The 22,942-nt window shown below is 43.5% G+C and overlaps 2 protein-coding genes across 2 annotated transcripts; both read right to left on the bottom strand.

Moving 5' to 3' along the window:
- Nucleotides 1–5,407: 5,407 nt before the first annotated feature.
- Nucleotides 5,408–14,414, bottom strand: slitrk3a (SLIT and NTRK-like family, member 3a). The gene is made up of 3 exons (XM_044353105.1): nt 14,094–14,414; nt 13,345–13,432; nt 5,408–11,449 (listed from the first exon to the last, which is right to left on the bottom strand). The coding sequence occupies exon 3, from the start codon at nt 11,389–11,391 to the stop codon at nt 8,677–8,679; it is 2,715 nt and encodes a 904-aa protein (XP_044209040.1). The 5' UTR covers nt 11,392–11,449; nt 13,345–13,432; nt 14,094–14,414; the 3' UTR covers nt 5,408–8,676.
- A 6,278-nt stretch (nt 14,415–20,692) lies between these two features.
- Nucleotides 20,693–22,720, bottom strand: LOC122984073. The gene has a single exon (XM_044354370.1). The coding sequence runs from the start codon at nt 22,412–22,414 to the stop codon at nt 20,861–20,863; it is 1,554 nt and encodes a 517-aa protein (XP_044210305.1). The 5' UTR covers nt 22,415–22,720; the 3' UTR covers nt 20,693–20,860.
- Nucleotides 22,721–22,942: the final 222 nt, after the last annotated feature.

The following is a 22,942-nucleotide window of genomic DNA, read 5'->3' as shown; positions in this document are numbered from 1 at the left end:
CCAATGTCTGCATGTGTGTGTGTGTGTGGGTGAGTGCTGATCCTCTAAAAGCAGTCAGGCCTTAATTAAGCTAACTCCTGTATTGTTGAGCTAACGCTAACAATGTGATCCCTGCTCATTAGGCAAAAATCTCCACAAATCTCTCCCTCTCTGTTGTAGTAGTATAGTTACACAACAATAGAACCGCATTACACACACATACACACACACAGTCATAATCCTTGCACATAATATGTGCAGAGGCACATTACGCATCATTACGCTCACTAACCAAGCAGAAATGTTTGGCTAACATCAGGTCAGTGGGAGAGAACACACTAGTGGTCTGTCTTAGTTGGCTGAAAGGCAGTGACTACATGCATGCACGCACACACACACACACACACACACACTTTCTTAAAGTATTTCTTAAAGAGCAGACTTCTCTCGCTTTGACAAATTAAGACAATCTAATTAAATATATGTATTGCACAATTCCTGTTGCAACCAAGTGCAAAAATGAAAACACAAATGACAGATATTACTAAGTGCAAAATAAAATTCCATGGAATAGGCTGTGCCGTTATTTAATGACCAATCATTCCATCATTCAAAACACATTATTTATGCTTTCTACTGCAGCCCTGTCACATGCACCTCTGTCCTCTCTGTCTTTTGCCATATGTGTCAAATTACTCCTCTCTCTTTCTTTCTCCTCACTCGCTTCCTCTTGATCCACTTGCCCTCCTTTCATGCAACTACCATAGCCTGGGGCTGATGGAAGTCAGCAAACTGATCAAACAGTGAGAACCCGCAACACACACACACACACACACACACACACCACACACACACACACTCAAATATAAAAACAGAGGAGATCCTGACTGTTAACAAGACAAATACAATTCTACAAAAAAAAAGTCAACCCTACTCAAAAAAATCCTGCTGTAGGACACGTGTGTGTATGTGCGTGTACAAGCAAATACTCAGATATTTTATTCATATGCATTTCCATGTGTAAAAGCAACATTTATGTAGCTCAAGGTACAATATGACATTACACCTCACTTGACCTCATAAATTCAACTTTGCATCATGTTGACCCCCGCTAAAATCATGAATAATTTATTTCACATGCAAATGTACTTTGTTTTAGTCTGTGCTGCATTTTTGAAGCATTAGTGTGGGTTGTACCATCTAAAAGCACACAAATTGGCTGAGCAGCCGATCCACACAAAGCCCCAGATCGACTAGTCTGTATCGACAAAGAGCAGAATGAGAGAGATCCACTCTTACCCAGCCCTCTCCATCAGTCTCCACTTTCCCCTCCTTGTCATCTCTTTTTCAGTCATCACCTCTGCTTCCTTATTATTTCTTTCCTTCTTCATTCACAATTCCAGTGTCACTCAGATTGGTAGAGTGTTCTGGCACAGCAGTCTGCATTACACTATTCAGGGCTGATTTTATTGGCATAACACCACGCTTTGATGCTTTTATTCTTAAATTAGCAGCTAGATCTTTCTTTCAATAAATCCCTGAATACCAAACATTTCTAAATCTGCAACACTGAGCCCCCCAAGGGCTGCTTTTATGTAAGAAGCATTATACACTTTAAACATCCAGGCACATCAGACCAGCAACCAGCAGGTGGCCTTGGCCAACTAAACAACTCACAATCTGACTAGAGCAGCTGAATGTCAAACCACTACACAAAGGCACAAAACAGACACCAGCCAGCTTTATCCTGAATTTCATTTTCTCTAAATGAAAACTCAAAACATTCAGGCTCATTTTAGATGCCTAAAGAGAAGGTTTTGTTTAACACTTTTGATTTGAAGTTGAAATGAAAGGAGGAAATTGAAATGCGCAAGCCAGGAGTTTCAATGTTGAAAACAAAATGTTAATGCAGCTGTTTAAGCATGCCTAAGTACACACACACACACACACACACACACACACACACACACACACACACACACACACAGCCTCATCCCTAGAGACTAGCTGCAAAAGCAGTTGTACCATGTCAAGCACAGAATACATGACTGAACTAAACGAGTGTCAGTAGAATATTACCTAGCCAAGCGCAACATACAGACTAGCAGCAAGGTCAGCAGGTCAACAGTTGGCTGCTTGTCCATGTACTAAGTAAGATATACATGGATAGGTAGGTGTAGAGATGGAGGGAATAGCAGGATAATGGATGGAACAGACAAACACCTTTAAAGAGGGGGAATAAAAATGGAAATAAAAATATAACTAAGGACAAAAAAACTGAGGAGATAAATATGAAACCACATCAAATTGGGAGTCAATGGAGGATACAGATCATTGGCTTGGTGCAAATGTCACCTCATTTGTAATGGTTACATGAAAAAATAAGAAGTGGCCAAGCTCATTGCTGTTAGAATGAAGAAGTACATATTAAAAAGACACAAAAAGAAAAAAAGAAGAAGAGACACTGCAGTTGTCTTTAGGAAATTCACTACAGGTCATTCTGAAGCACAAGTAGGCCCCACACTGCAGAGCAAAGGCAGAGATGGGCTATTCAGAGCACTGGACAGGGACACTTTGCTCCATATTTTATTTTATGAAATTATGTCTCCTGATCTCCCCTACCCTGAAATGAATGATAACACAGATTGCTAATCTTTCTTACATAAAGAAGCTAAGACTGTAGCACACTGCTGAGCAGCACAAAAGACTGCAACTTTTTCCAAACTTGCAGTATTTTCAGACAGGAGAGGGCCACAATCTCAGGGGACCCAAAACTCACTAGGCACACAATACGAATGCAGAGCTTTACAGCACAGACGGCACTCTCACTCTAGCTCTCTTTCTGCGCCCACTTTTTCTCTCTTTTTATCCCACCTCTCTCACTCTCACTCTCTCTCTTTCCACATACTGGGTCAGTCGAGCTCCTGCACTGCAGCACTGTTGAGTGATGTGTTAAAGGCTTTTTCATGATCTGAGGACTAAGCAGACTGCACCAATTGGAGAGGTTTTCTTTACTCTTTTTGGGGTTATCGCACTTTGACTTCTTTACTGTATAATATACCTTATGTGTCAGAATTTTAAAAACAGCTCTGCTTGACATTTGACAAATTTGCCGAATGACTGCAGGTAATCCCAGTCAACACAGTCCGAGTCATCAGATTGGTGCAGTGTGCTTCCAATAGTAAGTCCAGTGAATGCACTGTATGTAGCAGAAAAACTGCACTCTCCTTGCAAATCACTACAACTGTGGCCAGTGTCTCTCTTTGCACTGATATATATAGTACTTTTTAACACCACCAAGAATCAGAAGTTACAGTAGTTGAGCCATCAGCATAATCACATAAAACTCTAAAAAGCTACTAGACACATACACAAAAAGGCAAGAACCCTCCCTGCATTTTCCCCTCCACAAACACACACACATGCACAAAAAGTGGAACATGCCATTTTGTATGCAGCACCTGCAGTATACTGCAACTTCAGCACCATGGTCAGAGACAGATTGGCTTTTTCAGCAAACTGGAGATAATTCCCTGTTTCCCAAATGGAGAAAGCATATCACTCCACGCACAACATACACAAACACAAACACACACACACACACACACACACACACACACACGCACACACAATGCAAAATGTAAGTGGTCACAACCTTCTTTCTGCCCCTTCATAACATGCTCTCTCCGCTTTGGACTCTCACTTTGGTTAATTGGACAATTACAGCTTCTTTCAGTGACAAAAGAGCAAAAAAGAATCCCTACTTTCACTAAGTAGCACATCCTTCACAATCCTCTACTGACGACTCCATGTTCTCTCACCCTTCCCTAAGCCGCTTGTCTGTGCTCTCCCTCCCATCAATAGTGCTCTCAAACTGATCCCTTCCTCCCATGTTTTTTTTTTTTATTTCTCTCGCTCTTCATTCTGTACTGCCTTTCCAAATAATTACAGTAAGACTCTCAAATACAGTTCACAAACAAACACTGATGGAGCAGAGGAAAACAAGAGAACAAAAATTAATCTATCCATCTTTTCTTCTCTCTCACTTTACACAAACACACACATGCAGATGCAGGCACACACAAGTGCACTGGCAATTGACAAAAACCTCCTTCCACTATGCAATGCAGAGACATAAATATTCTAAGCAAAGATGCCAGAAGAGAGGAGAGGAGAGGAGAAGAGAGGAGAGGAGAAACCATGAAATACCACACATGAAACCATTCCCTGGGGAACACCTAATAACTGTTTCCAATCTACACAGTCACAGGTTCAGGTTACTGACTCCACTCAGCACAAAAAGAAAAAAAAAACATCCACTTATATTTACTGACAGCAAAAGGTTGGAGTGAATTCTGAGTTGCAGAAGCTTCCCTAATAGGTTTATGGTATCTCATATCTCTTAAACAAAAATGAAGGTTTAAATCAGGATATTGATGTAGATTTATGTGTCATTATGCATGCAATAATAAGCATGCATTGCTGCATTAAATTCTGCCTTATGTTCTAATAAGACTTTTAGATAAATGCCTGGAGGAAAGTGTACCCAAGCATTCCTAAAATTTTACTTAACCACAAAAAGAGAGCAAAACCAACTTCAGAGAAAACCCATGCAGATAATTTACAGAATAACTTAATGTGAGTGTGTAATTGTGGTTTGCATCACTTGATCAGAACGTAACTGAAAGTAAAAAAGCCATCAATCCAGCATAAAATATACCTTAGCAAAGATGGTAGAGCTACTTGGTAGAGCCATCGTTTGGCAGATGCACAGCTATATAAAGTATGTATCAAAAAATGCAAGTGTGAAAGGATAAATGCAAGAGAAACAAGGTAGACATTTTGTTTGAGTGTTTGAGAAATGTAAAATGGAGACAAAGAATACCTTTGTTATTCCAAAGACAGGCAACATCTACAAAGAATATACTTGTCTTTGAAGTTGGTTAAAATGGTTAAAACCAGGACTTAGGAAACTGAACTGACCCCAGACCTACATAGGCATAAGGGAAGCTGTAACACCAGCCAAAGCCCAGTGTAAGACTGGAGGAACACACAAACTGGAACATTTCAAACTCTACATCGGGGCAGAGAGAAATACAAAATAAGACAAAAGAGAGAGATAGAGATAGAGAAAGACAGAAAAAAATGTTCTAGGGACAGAGAGAGAAAGCCAAGGACAGAAAGAGAGGCACATGCTGCATTTACCGTGCTGAAGTCTTGCCAGCGCACAAACCTCAAGACAGATGTTGAAGGAAAGGTTAACTCCGCTGCGAAATTCAAATATTACTGACACGATAGAGAAAAATTTAAACAAGCATTTTTACATTTCACATACACAAAAAAGAAACATTTAGCCAACCTTCACTCCCATCGGTTGCTTTTATCTAATATTCCACCAAAGTATGAAATCACTTGGAGATATTAATGCAGGATAACAAGAGGATTTATTGGGATAAAACCACTCAGCATGGTATAATGGGACAAAGCCCAGCACTCATTTGTGAAATATAATGGTGGGTGGGTGGGAGTTTGGGTGATGGGGGTGAAGGATAGAAAGGTTGCCAAGATACGGGACTGAAGGAAAATCATCAATGATCCCAAAACTTTATTTATTTATTCATTCATTTGGGGGTGGCTGTCATGGTGAGGGTTGGGGTTAACAGAGTAATGCATTATGTTTCTAATCAAACTGAGTGCACACTGAAAATGCTGACCATATAGTCTAACCTCTTGGTCAGAGAAAGGGAGGCTTTATGTGTGTGTGTGTGTGTGTGTGTGTGTGTGTGTGTGTGTGTGTGTCAGGGGGATGGGAATAGCAGAACATGGGGATACAGCATTGTGAAACTTTCTGAGAGTGAGTAGCCTTGATGTAATGCTACCATGCTTGCAAACGCTTGACATGAAGGTGACCTAAACTTATCTGAGCAACATTAATAGGCAAAATAATTATATAAGGAATACAACACAAGGTAGAATGTTTCATAGTATGCAAGCTTATAAACTGGATCATTGATGATCAATGCTGGAGGTGACTGTTCTAGACTAGCTAAGGGCCCTCCCGTTTAAGAGGGAATTATATGATTTGCTACATATATTCCACTTACTGCAAGTTGACGTATATGAGAAACTATAACACCCATTTCAACTGAGGATCACCACTCCTAGTAGACATATGTAAATCAAAGCAAATTGCATATCATGCCCATTATAAAACAAAACAGAAATGCACTCTCCTTTCCATGAAATTTCACAAATTTATAGACATCAAGATCCCATCATATTTATCCCAAAATCAACAATGTCACCTTAGGAAAGAGACAAAGAAATAGTGCTTTGAGAATGTGTAATGTAATACCTTATTCAGTCCACAGCTGCTTCAAACTTGTTTTGTGTGTGTGTGTGTGTGTGAACTATTTGGTCCCAAAAACGAATCGGGCTAGTATATGGAAATATGAATTATAAAAAAGAAAAAAGCAAAAGAAAACAGCAAAAATGTAAGCTATTGATGATTGCTGTGGAAGCGACTAGTTGAGGACTCATTTTTCAGAAGGGAACTCAATGCAAAAAAAATACAACAATTAACAATCTGGAAACTAAAGATTGTTTGAACACATAAAAATGTGTTCAAATGTTGATCAGCTCTTTCATAACCTTTTTACTTTTTTTAAAAAAAAAATTTGTTGATACAGCTTGAGTGGCTTGCTTTTATTCTGCCATTTTCAAGATAATTGATTAAAAAAAGCATGAAAACAAGTGAAACGGCGCTGAAAAAAATTAGCCACTGACAGGTTTCTCAATTGTTTTATATATAGATTATAGCATGAAAAATAACTCATACCGAATATGAGACTTGACGACCTGTTAGGATAAACATTTTGTGCATTACATAATAACTGCATCCAATAGGCCTACTGTATACCAAGAGCCCAATGAATCTGAGCGCCTTTGTATCGCCCTCCAGTGGACTGAACCCACACTGCTACTTTGGAGGGAGTCAGAGGAATTTGATGCGCAAATTCAAAGTGCCTGTTCCAGTTACGTGCCACTCGCCCTCTCAGTTACTGTTTATTAGCCCACATCAGCAATACTGGTTTAGATAATGAAAATTGCAGCATGCCTCCCTCTGATTTGGTATATCTTCTTTCTTCTATTTAATCCACTTCAAAACCAACAGCACTCACTCAAATTTTTCTGGCATTGCATCTTCTGTATCTTAGACCATCAGACTGCATCCAACTGGGACCAGTAATGTAGTGGTAAATAAAACTTGTGCACTGGTAAACTATGATATCCAGCAGTTGAAGATAGGACAAACTATCAATAGACAGAAAAAGGTGATTATATTTTCCATATAAAACAATCTCTTCGCACATCAACGTTTTTCCCTTAAATTGTAACTTAAATTCACTTGGTGCTAATCCACAAATAAGAAGGAGCTGAAGTGAGTTTAGATGTTATTGCCCTCCACTAGCCTCAATACCTGTCTAGCACTCTATTGGTTCAGTCATTCCTCTTCCTCCAGCAGCATTATCTCATGATGGTTGGCCACAGCTTCATGCCATTTTAACAAGACACCAAATACACAGCGTGTCAACAGCGCTCCACACACCGTTTCCCGTGGCATCAACCCTTTCATCATTTGATTGAAGAGTTTGTTTTTATTAAGAAGGCTATACCAGACGCATAATCACTATACATTGATTTAACATTACCTTTACAATTAAATTCTTCACTGAAATTACAGAATAAATATATGCACATTTTTCTTCAAATCTTTGTGAGAGAGAAAACATTAAAAGTGCCTCCTACAAAGCCGTTAGTGGGTGACGATGGGGAATCCAGAAGCAATGGAGGGGAGGGTGGGGGGGGGTCTTAACAAAGTGCATGGAAATATCCAGAAAACCTTGAGCGTTGTCTTATAATAATATCCACAAATGTTTTACCATCCGTGCGTCGGCGCGTCCTTTTTACGAGAAGCACCCTGATATAGACAGAAGTCCTCATTAATAGTAATAACCATATTAATAAGATATAAAAATTAAATAGAACACTGAACTGTAAATGCGTTGCAGTATCTCTGTTCATAATGTGATGTGATAGTTCTGAGTAAATCCCCTCGCCTCCTGCACTGAAGCGAGTGCATGCCGCAAACTGCAGTTCATTTTAATATATGTTTTTTTCTTTCTCTCTTTCGATCATTTCCTACAAACTATGTGCACGGCCTCCGGGTGTTTGTACATCCTAGTCAGGGGTAAAAGAGACGGAAAGAAAACCCCCAAGTCAGGGAGACGTCCAGCTCCCGTGCGTCTCATCATGGTAACTCCATAAAAAGGGGTTTTAGCGACAGATGAATTTTAGGATGTTTTGTATGTTTTATTCCCCGGTGCCCCTCTCGTTCCTCTTTTGCTCTCTCCGGGGCATATAGAGATATTTATATATTATAAAAATAACGGCTGTTGACATTGCTGGCTACTCTGAAAAAAAGGCACTTCATTGAAATATCTGAGAATGGCCTCTCCTCCAAAGTGATTTGGGGGGGAAACATTGTTGTAACTGTAATATAATATTTTATTTTATATCATGCTGCTTTTTCAAGTTTATTTTTTTCAATATTGGTTTTGGGTGATTGTGTTTTGAGGGTGGCAAAGTGAATGTGTTGATTTTGTGTTTTGTTTTTTCTCCATTGGGCTAGAGATGTTAAAACCGATAAGATTTTTGCAATACTTCGAGGTAATCCGGCTTGGTTTGAAGTTTGGCCCTTGACTCGAGGTAATCGCTTTGGGACGGGTCGGGGTAACAGCCTTTCCCCGCCGTGAAAAGCAATGTCTCCTTCAGCTGTGCATCCTGCTGCAAATCTGGGTACTGCATGCCTGGTGGATGCGCATGCGCCACATGCATGTCCTTTAGTTTGGGTACTGTCCCATACAGACAGTCTACAAAGCCCACAGTTGGTGTGGGCATCTGACTGTCAATCACTGTAGGGCAGAGCCCGCCATTCTCGTGAAATCCTGCCATATCAGCTGTGGTGTGGTTGACTGTGACTATGGTGTTGAGTTGAGAGTTGGAGACGGCCAGGGTCCACTCTCTCTCTTTCTCTAACAAGGTTCTGTAGTTACTGTTGCTACTGCTGCCATTGTCTTTCTTCTCTGAAAACTGCCCTCGCTCTTCCTCTGCTATTTCCCCCTCCCTTGGCTTATAGATGGGGTTGTTACACATCTGAGTCACAGGGTGGGGGATGTAGTCATAAACGTGACCGTGGGCATGTGTGTGACTGGTGTGAGTGTGTGTGTGCATACTGGGCGTTGGTTTCTCTGGTGTGCCAGTGTTACCGGTACTACTTTGCCTTGGTGGGTCCTCAAAAATCCTGCACTGCATCTGGATCCCTGTCAGATCCACTTCAGAGCGCTTGCGGAAGGGCAACTTCTTCCTGCGGCGGAGAACAAAGGCGAAAAGCCCAGCAGCCACAAACACAGCAGAAATAAAGAGAATGAGTAGGCTGAGAATGAGGACAGACAGTGGGACAGCATCTCTCCCACTTGCCTCTCCCATGTTGGAGCTCCCTGTGGTGAGGTCAACCACACCAGGCAGGGCCGGTGAGGGCCCTGAGGAATACTTAAGCTCAGGACAGATGACTTCAACTTCCAGTGAACGCAGGTCCTTCCCAAAAGCAAACTCAGGTGTCTTGCAGATGACGTCGCCAACCACAATGACAGAGGAGAGCTTTTCCAGCCACTGTTTGAGAGGGATAATATCACAGGAGCAGTCCCAGGGGTTCTGATGGAGATCGATCTGGACGATGGAGGTCAGATGCTCCAGGACACCATGCACAGGCAGGGAAAGGAAGTAGTTGTTGCGGAGATTGAGGCGTGCAAGGTTGGTGCCAGCAAAGGCATCAGTGGGGAGGGATCGTAACAGGTTGTCATTGAGGAAAACCAGCTGGAGATTTGGCATTAGGGAGAAGGAGTTAGGTTGTATCTCACGTATGACATTATACTCAAAGTAAAGATAACTCAACATCTGAAGCCCCCTAAACATCCCAGGGGTGAGTCTCTCAATGTCATTCCCATTCAGATATAAACTTTTTAAGTTTGGCAGGTTGATAAAGGCGCCCTCCTGGACATATGATATCCGATTGTTCCCTAAATGCAGTAAATCCAAGCTTGAGAAGTTCCAGAAATCGGAACGGTAGATTTTCTGTATTAGGTTCCCACTGAGATACAATTTCTTGGCGTTGAGGGGCCGTGGCAGGAGTTCGGAGATATTGTGCAAGCCTTTCTCTTTACAGTTCACTGTTAGCCCCAGGTCATTGATGTGAAGGTTACAAATACATCCAGCTGGACAAATTATTGGGATAGGAGGCCTTGTTTGGTAGCCAGCAATGGGAGGCTGGTTGATGCCTGGGTAAATGCTACGAGGGGTTGGGGGGTTCTTTGTGGGCCGAGGTCGTTTGGTAGGCTTGACAACTTTTCCCTTGTTTTCCACAGAAGACGCTGTGTTGTGAAAGGAGGAGAGCATGGAGGAAGGTTTAGTAGGCCATGTGTTCTCATTGCTGAATGGAATGTGGGGAATTCCCAGCTTGACTTCAATCTCTGCATCGGAGAGCGTTGGACAGAGCTCACTGCGCTTGATTTCCCGTAAGTCTTTCCCATGTAAGTGGAATGGGTACTCGCAAGTGATCTCACCCACCAGAGCTGTATAAGGAATCCTCTCCAGCCATGTTTTTAACTGAACAATCTCACACACACAATTCCAGGGGTTCTCCTCCAGCTGGATTTCCATTAAGCTCCGCCCGACATACTCCAGCATGCCCTTATATGGCAATGTCTTTAGTCTGTTTCCTCTCAGGTCCAGATGTGTGAGTGACACAGAACGGAAAAGATAATTTGGGAGCACAGGTATCAGATTGTCATTTAGTATGAGAACTCTCAATTTGTGAAGGTGTCTGAATGCACCACTTTCAATCCTTTTGATAACATTGTAGTCCGCCTGGAGATACTCTAAACTCTCCAACCCGAGAAAAGTGTCGTTCCGGAAAACTTCTAGTTTGTTCTCATGTAGGAACAGCCGTTTGAGTATTCCTAAGCCATTGAATGCACCAGCGTGGATATCTTGCAAGGCGTTGTTACCCAGATTAATAGATATGGCATTGTTGAGATGGAGGAAGCTGTTAAAGTAAAGCTTCCTCATGGAGTTTCTCTGCAGGTTGAGCTTGAAGGGCCGGCTCCATATCTGGGAGATCTGGCTGACATTTGTAAATCCTTTACTGTCACAGTGGACGTGGAAGATGCCCTCTTTGACCTCGCAGTAGCAGGGCTCGAAGCAGGGCTCGTCGATCTCCTCGGAGTCCTCTAGTAGTGGGATTGGGGTGGTCCATCCTAAGGCTATGGTGCTCAGCAAGGTAACCCACAGCATCCTCGCTGACACCAAGGGGATGAAGTCTTGGCTCCAGGGACAGAGCCACTTCACAGGACTGCAACAGAGAACAGAGGGAGAAAGAGAGAGAATAAAAGGGAGGGAGGGAGTGAAGGTAGTGATTACACACACAGGTAAATGTACACACACACACCCTCACAAAGTGAAGTTTAAGGTGAGAGACAAGTAGGCCAGAAATAGGAGGGAGGGAGAGAGATAGAGATAGAGAGAGAGAGAGAGAGAGAGAGAGAGAGAGAGAGAGAGAGAGAGAGAGAGAGAGAGAGAGGAGCACATTAGTTTCAGTAGGAAGCTTTGAAATGAATACGAATTAATAATAGAATGACATTGGAAAATACTATATATGTTGCAATGTTACTGGGTATTTCAAACAAAATATAGGCCTAGCACTCTTGGATGGGTAATATGATATCCAGCAACGCAGACAAATCTCTACAGTCAGACAGTTAACGCCACCATATAGAGGGAATAGCCATTAATTATACAGCAGATATGCTGGTAAGGTCGCAATAAATCACCTCAGAGATGCTTATCGCCATGAATAAACAAAGGCAACAGCAGGTGGGTGAGGTTAGTGGTGAGGAGACACCGTCCCCCTGCTGTATTTATTACATAACAGGAACCTCAATCCCTCTTTCGGTATATGAGAGTCCAAGCGCTGTGGAAATGAAAGTAGGTGCACGGAAGGTCTTACGAAGGGAGAGGACGGGAACGGAATAGGTGTCAGTATGGTGACCACTGGTGGGACGAGATGAAGACTGTTAAATGGACTTGCTAAGCAGTCACCTCGTTAAAATGAATCTCAACATAATATACTGTCGTCTATAGTCCATGGAAATCTGATTGCATTAAGTAAATATTAGACTATGTAAACAGTGCCACTAATTCTACAAACAGGTCGCACATAACCAGTGAAAAATAAATATTGTCAAAAAAGGTCAAAAATAAGGCGAAAAAATGAAAACAATTCCAATAGTTCCAGTGATTCCGATGTACAGAAAACGGCGGAACCTATTTGCCCTTGGCGTTTTTTTTTTTTTTGTTAGGTTAAATGTCCCACATACAAACCAGATGAACACGGAGAACTGGCGATTTAGGAATGGCACTTGTACCTGCCATTTGAGAAATACAATCAATACAACTTCTGCTTGCTTTCCCAATTCGTGATGCCATTTGAGGGTTAGAGGAGCAACGGCACAAGGTAAAAGCGCAGTAGGCGAAGCTCCTGCTCCGAGAGGCTCTGAGAGCTTATTTCAATGTTTTTGCCGGTAGATTCGAATATTTTAAAAGAGGACAAATTTAAAAAAATAAAATATTGATAATAAGGATGCTAAATGTCTCTGGAATTCTGTTTTGATTAATAAAACAAGACTGGCTAATCGAAGATTCCCGTCAGTATCTCCATGGTTCTAAGTGGGTAAAAGTCACACATACACACTCATATACACACATAGCCTCTGAATATCTTTTCTGTAGGCTGTGACTTTCCATACACGCACGCATACGCACGCGCGCGCGCACACACACACACACAGCGCTGTCCGTTCAAACGAGAGTGCTGAAAATCCAGAGGATATGCGGCGGGACTGTGCCTGAGCAGAGCCGCTGTCCATGGTGCTGAAACCAAAAGCCCGGCGACAGGAGAGGAGGAAATGAGAAAAAGGGAAATATATTGTAATCCCAAAAAAAGATGTGACTGTAAAACACACCAAGTAAAAAATAATAAAAGATCCTCGATCTCCTCGTTGGAAAAATCATTATTTCATTTTACACTCCATACGCAATCCTCCAGGATTTCTTGACTCCGCTTCCATGACAGATCAAAAAGCGCAGATACGATGTCAAAAAAAGTAATAACGACATTTAAAGCAATTAAAAATAATGCGTGCCATATTATATTCCCTTGGGATGTATCAAATCAGGTGGTATACGTACTTAGTTTAGAGGGATTCCAACTTCACATATCCTCCTGCGTTGTGTCCTGTTGTTGCCCGGTGCGTCCCGCTCACCGTCCGATGCCGGGCTGTGAAGGAGAGAACGACAAACGGGGGTGACCGAGCCGTTAGAGAAGAACGGGAAGAAACAGAGAGGGAAAGGCGGAAAGGGAGAGAGCAGGGCATTGAAAAGGGAAAGAAAAAGAGATGCGCATGTGAATGAGCCACGGATTCCAAACCAAGCTGGGGAGATTCTCCACAGCCGTGTACTTACATGAATCAAAAGTGCTGCTCATTGTTAGTGTCAATTTCAAAACGGCCTATTAAAAGATTTCAATCTTGAATTCATATGGAAGTAAGTTGAGTAATGATGATATCTAACAAGTTCCAGTCTAGCAAAACGGTCGAGAATCCTGCTCTCGTTTACCGAAATTTTCCCCAAAAATAACCTTGCTGTCAATACAGCGGAGAGAGCAACAGCGCTTATTGAAATACATGCCAAGCATAATGCAGTAGCCTTTCGTCGTGACATTGGCAGGAAAACGGTGAATAAAGAACAAACGGCTATTGATCAGTCGACTGGATCCGTACGATCTGTTATCCTCGATATATGGAGAGCGCTTGTTGTTCCTTTTTGAAGTCCATAGCTATGCAGACACCAATAAGCATAAACACACAGAGACATACACATCTGCATAAGATACTCCTTATGATACACTCATGCACAGGCAAACGTCCATGACAACTCACCTTAGTTTCGTACTGCGATTGGAAAGCATCGGGAAAAAAAGACCACTAGTTTGGATCTTGTTAGATCTCTCTCTTGCTTGCTCGCTCCCTCTTCCTCTCTCTCTCTCTCTCTCTCTCTCTCTCTTTCCCTCTCTCTCTCTCCCCTCTCACCCTCTCTCAGCGGCTGAGGCAAAAGAGAGGAGAGAGGAGAAATGAAGACGTGATAGGAATGCAATCTCTCCCACTCTCCTCGCTCTCCGGTGACTCTGACTCTCTCCCCTTCTTTCTTGTCTTCTTTTTTTCCCTAAGCAGTTTGCTTAAAATGCAAGTCCTCGACTTGAGCCCGTCCGCTTCCTCTTCCTCCCCTCTCCCCCTCCTCCTCCTCCTCCTCCGCCGCCGCCGCCTCCCCGGCGAGCGCTCAACAACAGTGTAACCGGGTGAGCGTGTTCTCCTCTCGGCTTCAGGACAGCGTCTCTGGCCGGTGCAGCAATAGCAGGAGTCTGTGAACAATATCGACGGTTGGGTCAGATGCTGCTTTTTTTCTCCACCTTTCTTGCCTCGGGTCCGTATCCCTGTCGTGCGTCAGAGGAGTGAGGGACGAAGCTGGGGAGGTGGAGGGGGGGAGCGACTGGGTGAGAGACGCAGAGGAGAGAGATCTGGCGGCGAGAGAAAGAGGAGGAGGGGAGGAAAAAGAGTGATGGGGACGGTTGCGCTATAGTTCTGGATGGTGTCGAGAGGAAGAAGGGAAGCGAAGTGAAGAGAGGAAAGAGTGGGGTGCGCTCTGGCTTTCGCAGCGGGAGCGTGCATCAAGGAAAAATAAATAAATAAATAAATAAATAAATTAGGGAGCGCGCCGTGCGGGGTGGGTGAGACTGCCAGACCTGTGGATGACAATCAGGACGGAAGATGACTCTCGCTCTCTCTCTACATTATCCTCATTTTTTTCTTTATTGTTGAGATTTATCTAATAATGAAGACAATGACTCTCAATCCTTTTATTGTGGGTAATTTACTAGGCTGCAGTAGGGCGGGTCAAATGTGGAGTTGGCACCCCCGCACCCTGCCAACACCTCTCCTCTCTGCTGTGGAGACGAAGAGGGTGGCCGCGACTATCTACAGCGAGCGGGGGAGAGACAGGGAAATACGGAGCGCTTCATCTTTCCCTTCCGTTTGCGTGTCTTCCCCCGCCTCGCCTCCAGCTGGCAACACAAGCCCGTGTTGTGAGCAGCAAGCCGAGCCAGAGCTCACAAGCACGACTGAGACACCATCACGATTTCCAGTTCTTGCAGCTCTGCAAGGAGGGGGCTGATTGCAGTGAAAAGTTGAAATCTCCTCACATGTCTCTTGTTATAACACGCAGCATGAAATTTTGCCTCCATGAGCCATCATTACCAAAAGGAAACATATAATGTTTTGATATAATTTTCATATTTACACTCTGACAGGGCACTTTCATACAGAGGATACCTGCCTACTGTTTAATAATTTTTACAATCAATCATTTTTACAATTTTCACATTTCTCAGGAGATCAGTTGTACTTAATTGGGCAGGAGTTGGCAACAAAATCACAGTAAACTAAGCTTTTATAAGAAAGTTTTGTTTTTAAATAGTTTTAGATGAGATGTTATATGTGGGGAAAGGGTGCCCTATAATGTGTTCTCTGTGTGACCACATTTGATATACATCTTTCCACCTAGGGGGGCCCATGTGAGTCCCTACAGAGAATCCACTGACCTTTAGGATTCATTCTAAAACTATCCTGTTTTAGGATTAGGAGCGTAAACCTTAATCCCATTTGTAACCCTTGTTGAGATTTATCACTTTACATGCGACGGGAGATTAAAATAGGCTAAATGACTGACCTCTGGGGAGATTCCCATCATCTCAGCAAATAGGAAATAAATAAATATGCCCTGTTGTTTGAGTCCTAAATGGAGGTCAGGTGACCTCTTTTAAAATTAATTTTTACATTTTTTTTTCTCACTTGCTCTTGCTGGTGATGAATCAGTGACACTGCATGTGCCCCAGGTCATGTCCTACGCCAAAATAGGCGTTAGTACACCAAAAATTAAAATTGATAAATTAGTTAATTTATAAGCAAATAATTTGCAGCCACAACAACAAAATGATATGATGCAAATAATTTGCCTTCTCAGAGTATTTTAATCAGCCCCCACCTTATACAAATAAGGCAAATACACTGAAGTCTTATCCCATATACACCCATACACACAAACAAACACACGCACATAGCCAAGCAGTGGATGGGAGGTTAGAGAAGAGTGTTTGGAACCAGCTGGTGGTCTGTAAAACTGCCATTCTTCTTTATGAAAACCCATCATTCACTCCGTCAGCCTGTCAGCTAATGTCAGAGAGACTGACATAAGGCCACTGCAAACCCTTCATTCAGCTCAGAGGACATGGATGGGCCAGCGTTTGTCACATTGAGGCAGTGGTAACCTAAAGATTACAGATTGGGGCTAATGAGGTCACCAGTCAGAATTTGCACTTTGATTGACAAAAACTGGACATTGATCAGATTGGGTTTGACAAATACCATGCCAAATGCCCTTGCTCTAACATGAATCTTGGGAGTAAGTGATGAAAAAAGTAAAAGCAGTAAGAGGAGTTTATTTGTGCAGTATATAACAATACTGTTTGTTTTGTCGGGCTTTGCACCAACACCAATTATTATAGTAAAATAATAAATGAAAACAAGAGACTCAGTCTCTACTAGCAAAACATCACTGGCCAATGTAAAATGACTTGTAGGCTTTCCTGATAAGTGATTTCTTGTGTGGAAATGATTACAGTTGTCTCTCAAAAGCCAAGATGGGAGTAGTGTGATGTTGTTATGATACCACAAAACCTCCAAGGGAGGAGGCAGTTGGACATACAATGTATGTGACTTTGAGTCAATGGGATGCATCTCCTATCCTACCAAAAATCAACATTGGTTTCTTTTAGTCATGAGCATAATCTTTCTGTGATGTCGATCGTGTTGGTTCAGGTATGTAAACCGTAGCCATAGAAGTGGTAGAAGCTCATATTAGTGGTTTTTGTAACCGTCATTTTGGAAGATAATGAAAAACACTGATGTCCCGCCAATAGTGTTGAAACATTAGATAACACTCATATGATTATGATTAACAATTTAGGAAGGAATAACAAATATCTGTTTTGTTATTTAGGTTGGAAGACTTGTTGGAAAACAACACCCACCAAAGTGAGACCCTCAAGGAGGACAAGATAAATTCCAAACAAGGATTTGGAGGAATGGGAATGGGTTAAACCTTAAAAAAGCCCCCAAAGAAAGAACCCCCCTCTCCCTCCCACTTTTTGGCATTTGATAGCTGCAAAACTGAACATTTTTCAAATGCACCATTAAATTGTAACATTGATAACAAAAAGAAAAGCACTGTCAAAATGTTTGACTGAGATGTCTGGACATGGCAGCGGGCATTAAAGTCAGCTCAGTCATCGCTGACATTTCAAGGTCATCTCTGGAATGACATGATGAGGGGACATCAGTGACAACTCTGTCATCACGGACAGCAAACAGCATTGCAAGCAGTGAGGGAGGAAATGGCTGCCAATACCGCTCAACTACAGCCGCACACTGAAATGAAAAGAGACAGGAGATGCACCCATATAGTACCTTCAGCAGAGGGATGTCACTCATTTACACAAACTTATGTGGTACAACTACAAACACGGTCATCATTCAGAAACTTTGTGCAAGAAATAAGGACAAACTGTTTTTGATAAGGATGAGGGTTTCATATTTTCATTAATATAGTGGTTATATAACATTCCACTCAAAAGGTCAATGTGCAGAATTACTGACAGCTACAATGGTGGAATAGAAATGACTATGAGAAGACTATCACTTTAATTTAAAGCCACAATCAGTACTTCTTCATCCATATAAATTACAGGTATACTCATATAATTTAATAGCTAAACTTGTTCATAAAAAGTATAGGATTTAGCCAGTAAAAAAGTTAAAGGGGGAAAGGTTTGGCCTCTTTTCTCCCTTTTTATCTATCACCTTTTGAAACTTTCCATTAACCCTTCTTTGCTTGTCATCAGGGGTTTTGGTGACATACCTCATGTTACCTGTTTAAGTCCTTTGGGGAGCAAAAGGGATGTCAGAATGCTCAGTCAAATAATTCCCCATCTATCTGTCTGTCTATCTATCTGCCACTCTCTCTGTCAGTCTGCCTCACTACTTGTGAGTCAATACGTCTGAATGCTGGTCTGCCTTTCTTGTTGTCCACTTATATCCCCGCCTGGCTGCTTGCCGACCAGACCACCTACCTGCCAGTCTCTTTGCCTGATGGTCTGCCTATTTGGCTGACTGGCTGCTGGCTTTCATGTCTGTGCCACCATACCTACCTGTCTGTATGCTTGTACTGCTTGTCTGAAAAAGTTCTTTTAGGCCTCCTATAGGATGTGACTTGGTCTTAGTTGTCTTATATTCTACACAGACTAACAAAGAGAGATTCAATTTGTTGATGTTTGAGATAAAGAGATTTTACAGGAAGCCTAGAGAATGTTTGCAGAACCCACCGAACAGAAAAACCACAGATATCAAAACAAAATCAACATGTTGTTTATCAATGCTTGAAGAACAAACACCCCCAAAAATAGTATTTAATCATGCATATGGCATTAATCAAAGCTGCAACATCACAAAGGAAACCGACATACTATCAAATTCTTAGTGTTTCTTTTATTTTTGTTCACCTTTTTTAATATATTCAGTCAGGCTACTGTGCATTGGCTTCATTAAGAGGAATGTATAAAGGGTGCTGACTGACAGCCACAAGAAGCTATAGATAAGGCTCTAAAGAGCATTGTGTGAAAATAAGAAATCTGTTGCTGCATATGTTTAAAGGTTTTCTTTGTAGTTCAGGGCATGGCCTCAAAATTTCAATGTGTTTCAAGAGCTAGTCTGGCCTAGGCTTTAAGAGTCAGTGGCTGGGGAAAACTTTGAATTGGAAAACAGCTGAAAAAGATTCTTTGAGACAATCAATTTTAGGTTTGTTTTCAATCTGAACAATGCTCACATTTGTAGCACTACTGATGAGTATTTTTCCATGGAAGCCTAACTTAGTGTTAATTATAAAACAAAAGTTGAGGCCATTTTAAAGTACTCTATAAACACACACCTGTGACCACATTACAAATTACTGCTCCAATTAGTCATATATAGTGTCAGATTTTGTTGTGAATTTTGAATTACTGGGTGGGCTGAGCAGTATGAGTGGTGGGAAGAGATGGACAGGATAGAGGTGAAAAACTGTGACTGTGAAAAACAAGAAAAGTAAACCCTATGGTTTCAGCAGTGTCTATGGGCGGGGCTTAACTGGTACATCAGTGATCCACTGATTAGCCGATCCAGCTGTCTTTTGAAAGATCCCGAGTCTATCACCAGCAACAACATTCAGTTGGAGTAGTGAAGAAACTTTGTTGAGAAGGACACGACAAAACATCCCACCACCAAGCGTTAACGAAGGCAGACTCTCTGAAAATCAAGCACTCTCAGGTACTGAATCCAAACATAACTGAAGGTCTTGTCAACAACGTCTGGTTCGATGTGCAGCTGCACATGCGACGCAGAGCTAAAGAGGGCCACCGCCAACTGAAGCCTGAATCATTTATCATCCGCCAGTTCACTAACTTAGACCACACCATTTGTGTATAGTTTAAATAGTTTATTTGATCAGCAAGATGATTCGGGGAGGAATAAGATGAGGGGTGATGGATGTTAGGGTTGAGGGGAGGCGATGGACGCCGGATGTGGGTTGCTGTCATGAAGGAGTCGAACTGGATGGATAGTGACCAGTTGGAGTTGAGTTGAGGCTGGAGCGTCTAGGAACCCGTGGATGGAGACTCAGGGTGGGGGCACGTCTCGATGAGCATTTTTTGCTTCATCATCCCCCGGTGGTTCCTATGATGAAAGAGGAGAGTAGAATTACTGGGATGAAAGTATAGGCCCTGGTGTACATGTCTTTATGGTGGGAGGAAACCGGAGTGCCCAGTGGAAACCCACGCAAACATGGGGAGAACATGCAAACTCACCACAGAAAGGCCCTGGGACGGCTTGAGTTTGTAACTCAGGACCTTGCTGTGAGGCTACAGTGCTAACCACTGAGCCACCGTGTCGCCCGCTGAGAGGAGAGAGGAGAATGGGATTTTGGGGGGGGGGGGGGGGGTTGAGAGAACTGAGACGAACAGGAGAGGTGGAGGCTAGGCGTGCTTATATATGTGCGCAGGTATGTGGCTGGGAGGCAAAGGTGATTTGGGTTAACAAGGTGCAGGTGTTGTGAATTGGTGAGAAGGAGCGGGGCGTGGTCTTGTTCCTGAACTTAGTTATTATAATAACTTCATTTCACTAACTTCGTTGGACTAAACATGAATGGGCTCTGTGGATATCGTGGAGGTGGCTATGGATGTAACTCTGGTATGCTTGAGAAGACCAGCGGCCGAGGATTTTTATGGTATGGTCCGGGATTCCTTGACTGGATGCGATTGAAGCGGCTCCCACATGGAAGGAGTGACCAGAGTATAGATCGGGTGAAATGCCTGACAAAAAAGTTTCTACCACTCAGGTATGTTTGGATGGTGGATGCTCTGATTTTGAGAACAGAATGGGAGTAAGTAATGAAGCTGGTTAGGCTTACGATGTCGATGGATGGAAATGGTAGCCTGTGTGCGGTATGGAAAGTTTTGAAGCAGCTCCATCCTGAGTAGTATGATGAGAGAGTACTGGGGGCTAGGCTATTTAGGATTACTTGTTGTGACATATTGACCAGATGGCGAAGCTGATATTTTATTTTCTTTCTGAAAAGAGAAACAAGAAAGGGAGCCAGTGATGGTGTTTTTGTAGCCGGGAACGTGGGCGGTGCGGATGATAAATTGATGTTGAGCAGAGATTAGGGTCAGTCTGCGTATGAATTTCATGATATCCAGAGATTGGGAGCGGCCTTTGTTTATGATGTCAATGGTGGGGAGGTTGTCTGAGTGGATGAGGATGACCTTAGAAGACCACTCATGCCCCCAAAGAAGTGCTGCGATGATGATGGGGTACAGCTCATAGAGGGCTGAAGAGGGAGAGAGAGAGGACATTTCCGGCGGCCACTCGGAGGCGAACCATCTGCCGCCGTAGTAACCGTCAAAACCGATGGAGGGAGCAGCGTCTGTGTACAGCTGGATGTCTTCGGGCTGTGTCAGGTGGTCGTCGTAGAAAAAGGACACGCTGTTCAAAGAGGAGAGGAAGTCCCGCCACACGCGGAGCTCCATCTTACAGGCGGTGTCCAGGGTGACAAAATTGTGGAGAGAAGGAATGGTGGCAGATATGGATAATAGGTGGGAGAGGAAGGAGCGTCCTTGGGGAATGATGCGAATGGCAAAGTTAAGGTGGCCCAGGAGGGAAAGAAGCTGGCGCTTTGTACAGCGGGAGGCTAGAAGGTAGTTGGAGATGTATAGGGAGATACAGTGGAGTTTCTCTGTTGGTAGGGTGGCTTGAAAGGTGAGTGAATCCAATGTGATACAGAGAAAGTGGAGAGATGTGCTGGATCCTGCTGTTTTTTCTTGGGAAAGGGGGACACCAAGCTGGAGGAAGGCTGACTTGAGGGTGGAGAGACTGTGTGACGGGGGTGAGGCTGGTGGGGTAACTGTGAGGAAGTCGTCCAGAAGGTGGATGACGTAAGGGGGTTTATGGTTGTTTAGCAGGATCCAGCAGAGTGCCTCGGAAAGGGAATTGAATATTTTAGGGCTGCTCTTGCACCCGAAAGTGAGGCGGACAGCAAGGTAGTAGTGGCCTTTCCATTGAACTCCGAAGAATCCCCAGTAATCTGGCCGGATGGGTAGAACCTTGAAGGTACTGGTGATGTCGGCCTTGGCCAACCAGGAACCACAGCTGGCGAGACGGATGAGATTGGTGGCGTGTGTAATGGTTGAGTAGTGCATGGAAAAGTCCGGACTAGGGATGAGGCTGTTGATACTGGGGGTAGCGGTGCTGTGGGGAGAAGAGAGATCAATGATGAGTCTCTTTTTTCCGGAGTATTTTCTTGCGGTGATACCTAGGGGGCTAATGCGGTGGATCGGAAAAGGAGGGCTGGAAAATGGACCAATCATGAAGCCATCTGTGATTTCTTTGGCTAAGAGCATGTCAACTGTGGTGGGTTCTGCAATGGCGGACTGGCGGGTGCGGCAAGTGAAGGATGATTCAGGGAGGGCTTCCATGCCAGGGTGGAAGCCGAAAGTGAGACCATGGATGAGAAAGTGGACGACCTGGCGGTCGGGGTGGTCCTTCAGGGCGGACTCTAGCATGTGAATGCGTATGGGAGTTTTGAGATATAGTCAGGAAGCGTGCGAAGTGGGGTTGTGAGGGCAGGCATGCCTGGCGAGGGCGCCACCGCAGAAGGAACATGTGTGGAGAAAGCGGCAACTGGACGTGCTGCAACCCAGGTTGTTGAAATTATTGCATATCGTCCTGCCGCCCTGGTAGAGGACGGGCCTTCCCTTTTTGTCAACTCCGTGGGGAATCGAACCTCCGGCTAGTAGTGGCATGGCAGCAGGTGGGGGGTTGGGAGGTTTGGGAGTGATAGGGGGTGGAAGTGCGGTGGGACCGAGTCTTGAAAAGACTGAAGGAGGATGTAGGGGCGGGGCAAGTGGGCGGGGAAATGGAGCAGCTACGACGCATTCGGAGGCTGGATGTGAAGGTGCACCGTGCAAATCGCAAGCCAGGGAGGAGCGAGCCGCGAAGACACGGCAGTAGAGTTCGGTGTCGAGGACGCCCCGGTAGGTGCCTTGGTTAAACTGCTGGAGGCAACCTGCAGCCTGGGATGCGAAGAGAAA

Source organism: Thunnus albacares, chromosome 6, assembly GCF_914725855.1.
Source record: "Thunnus albacares chromosome 6, fThuAlb1.1, whole genome shotgun sequence".
NCBI lineage: Eukaryota > Metazoa > Chordata > Actinopteri > Scombriformes > Scombridae > Thunnus > Thunnus albacares.
Note: the sequence above shows the minus strand (reverse complement) of the source record. Positions and strands in the feature narration are given on the sequence as shown.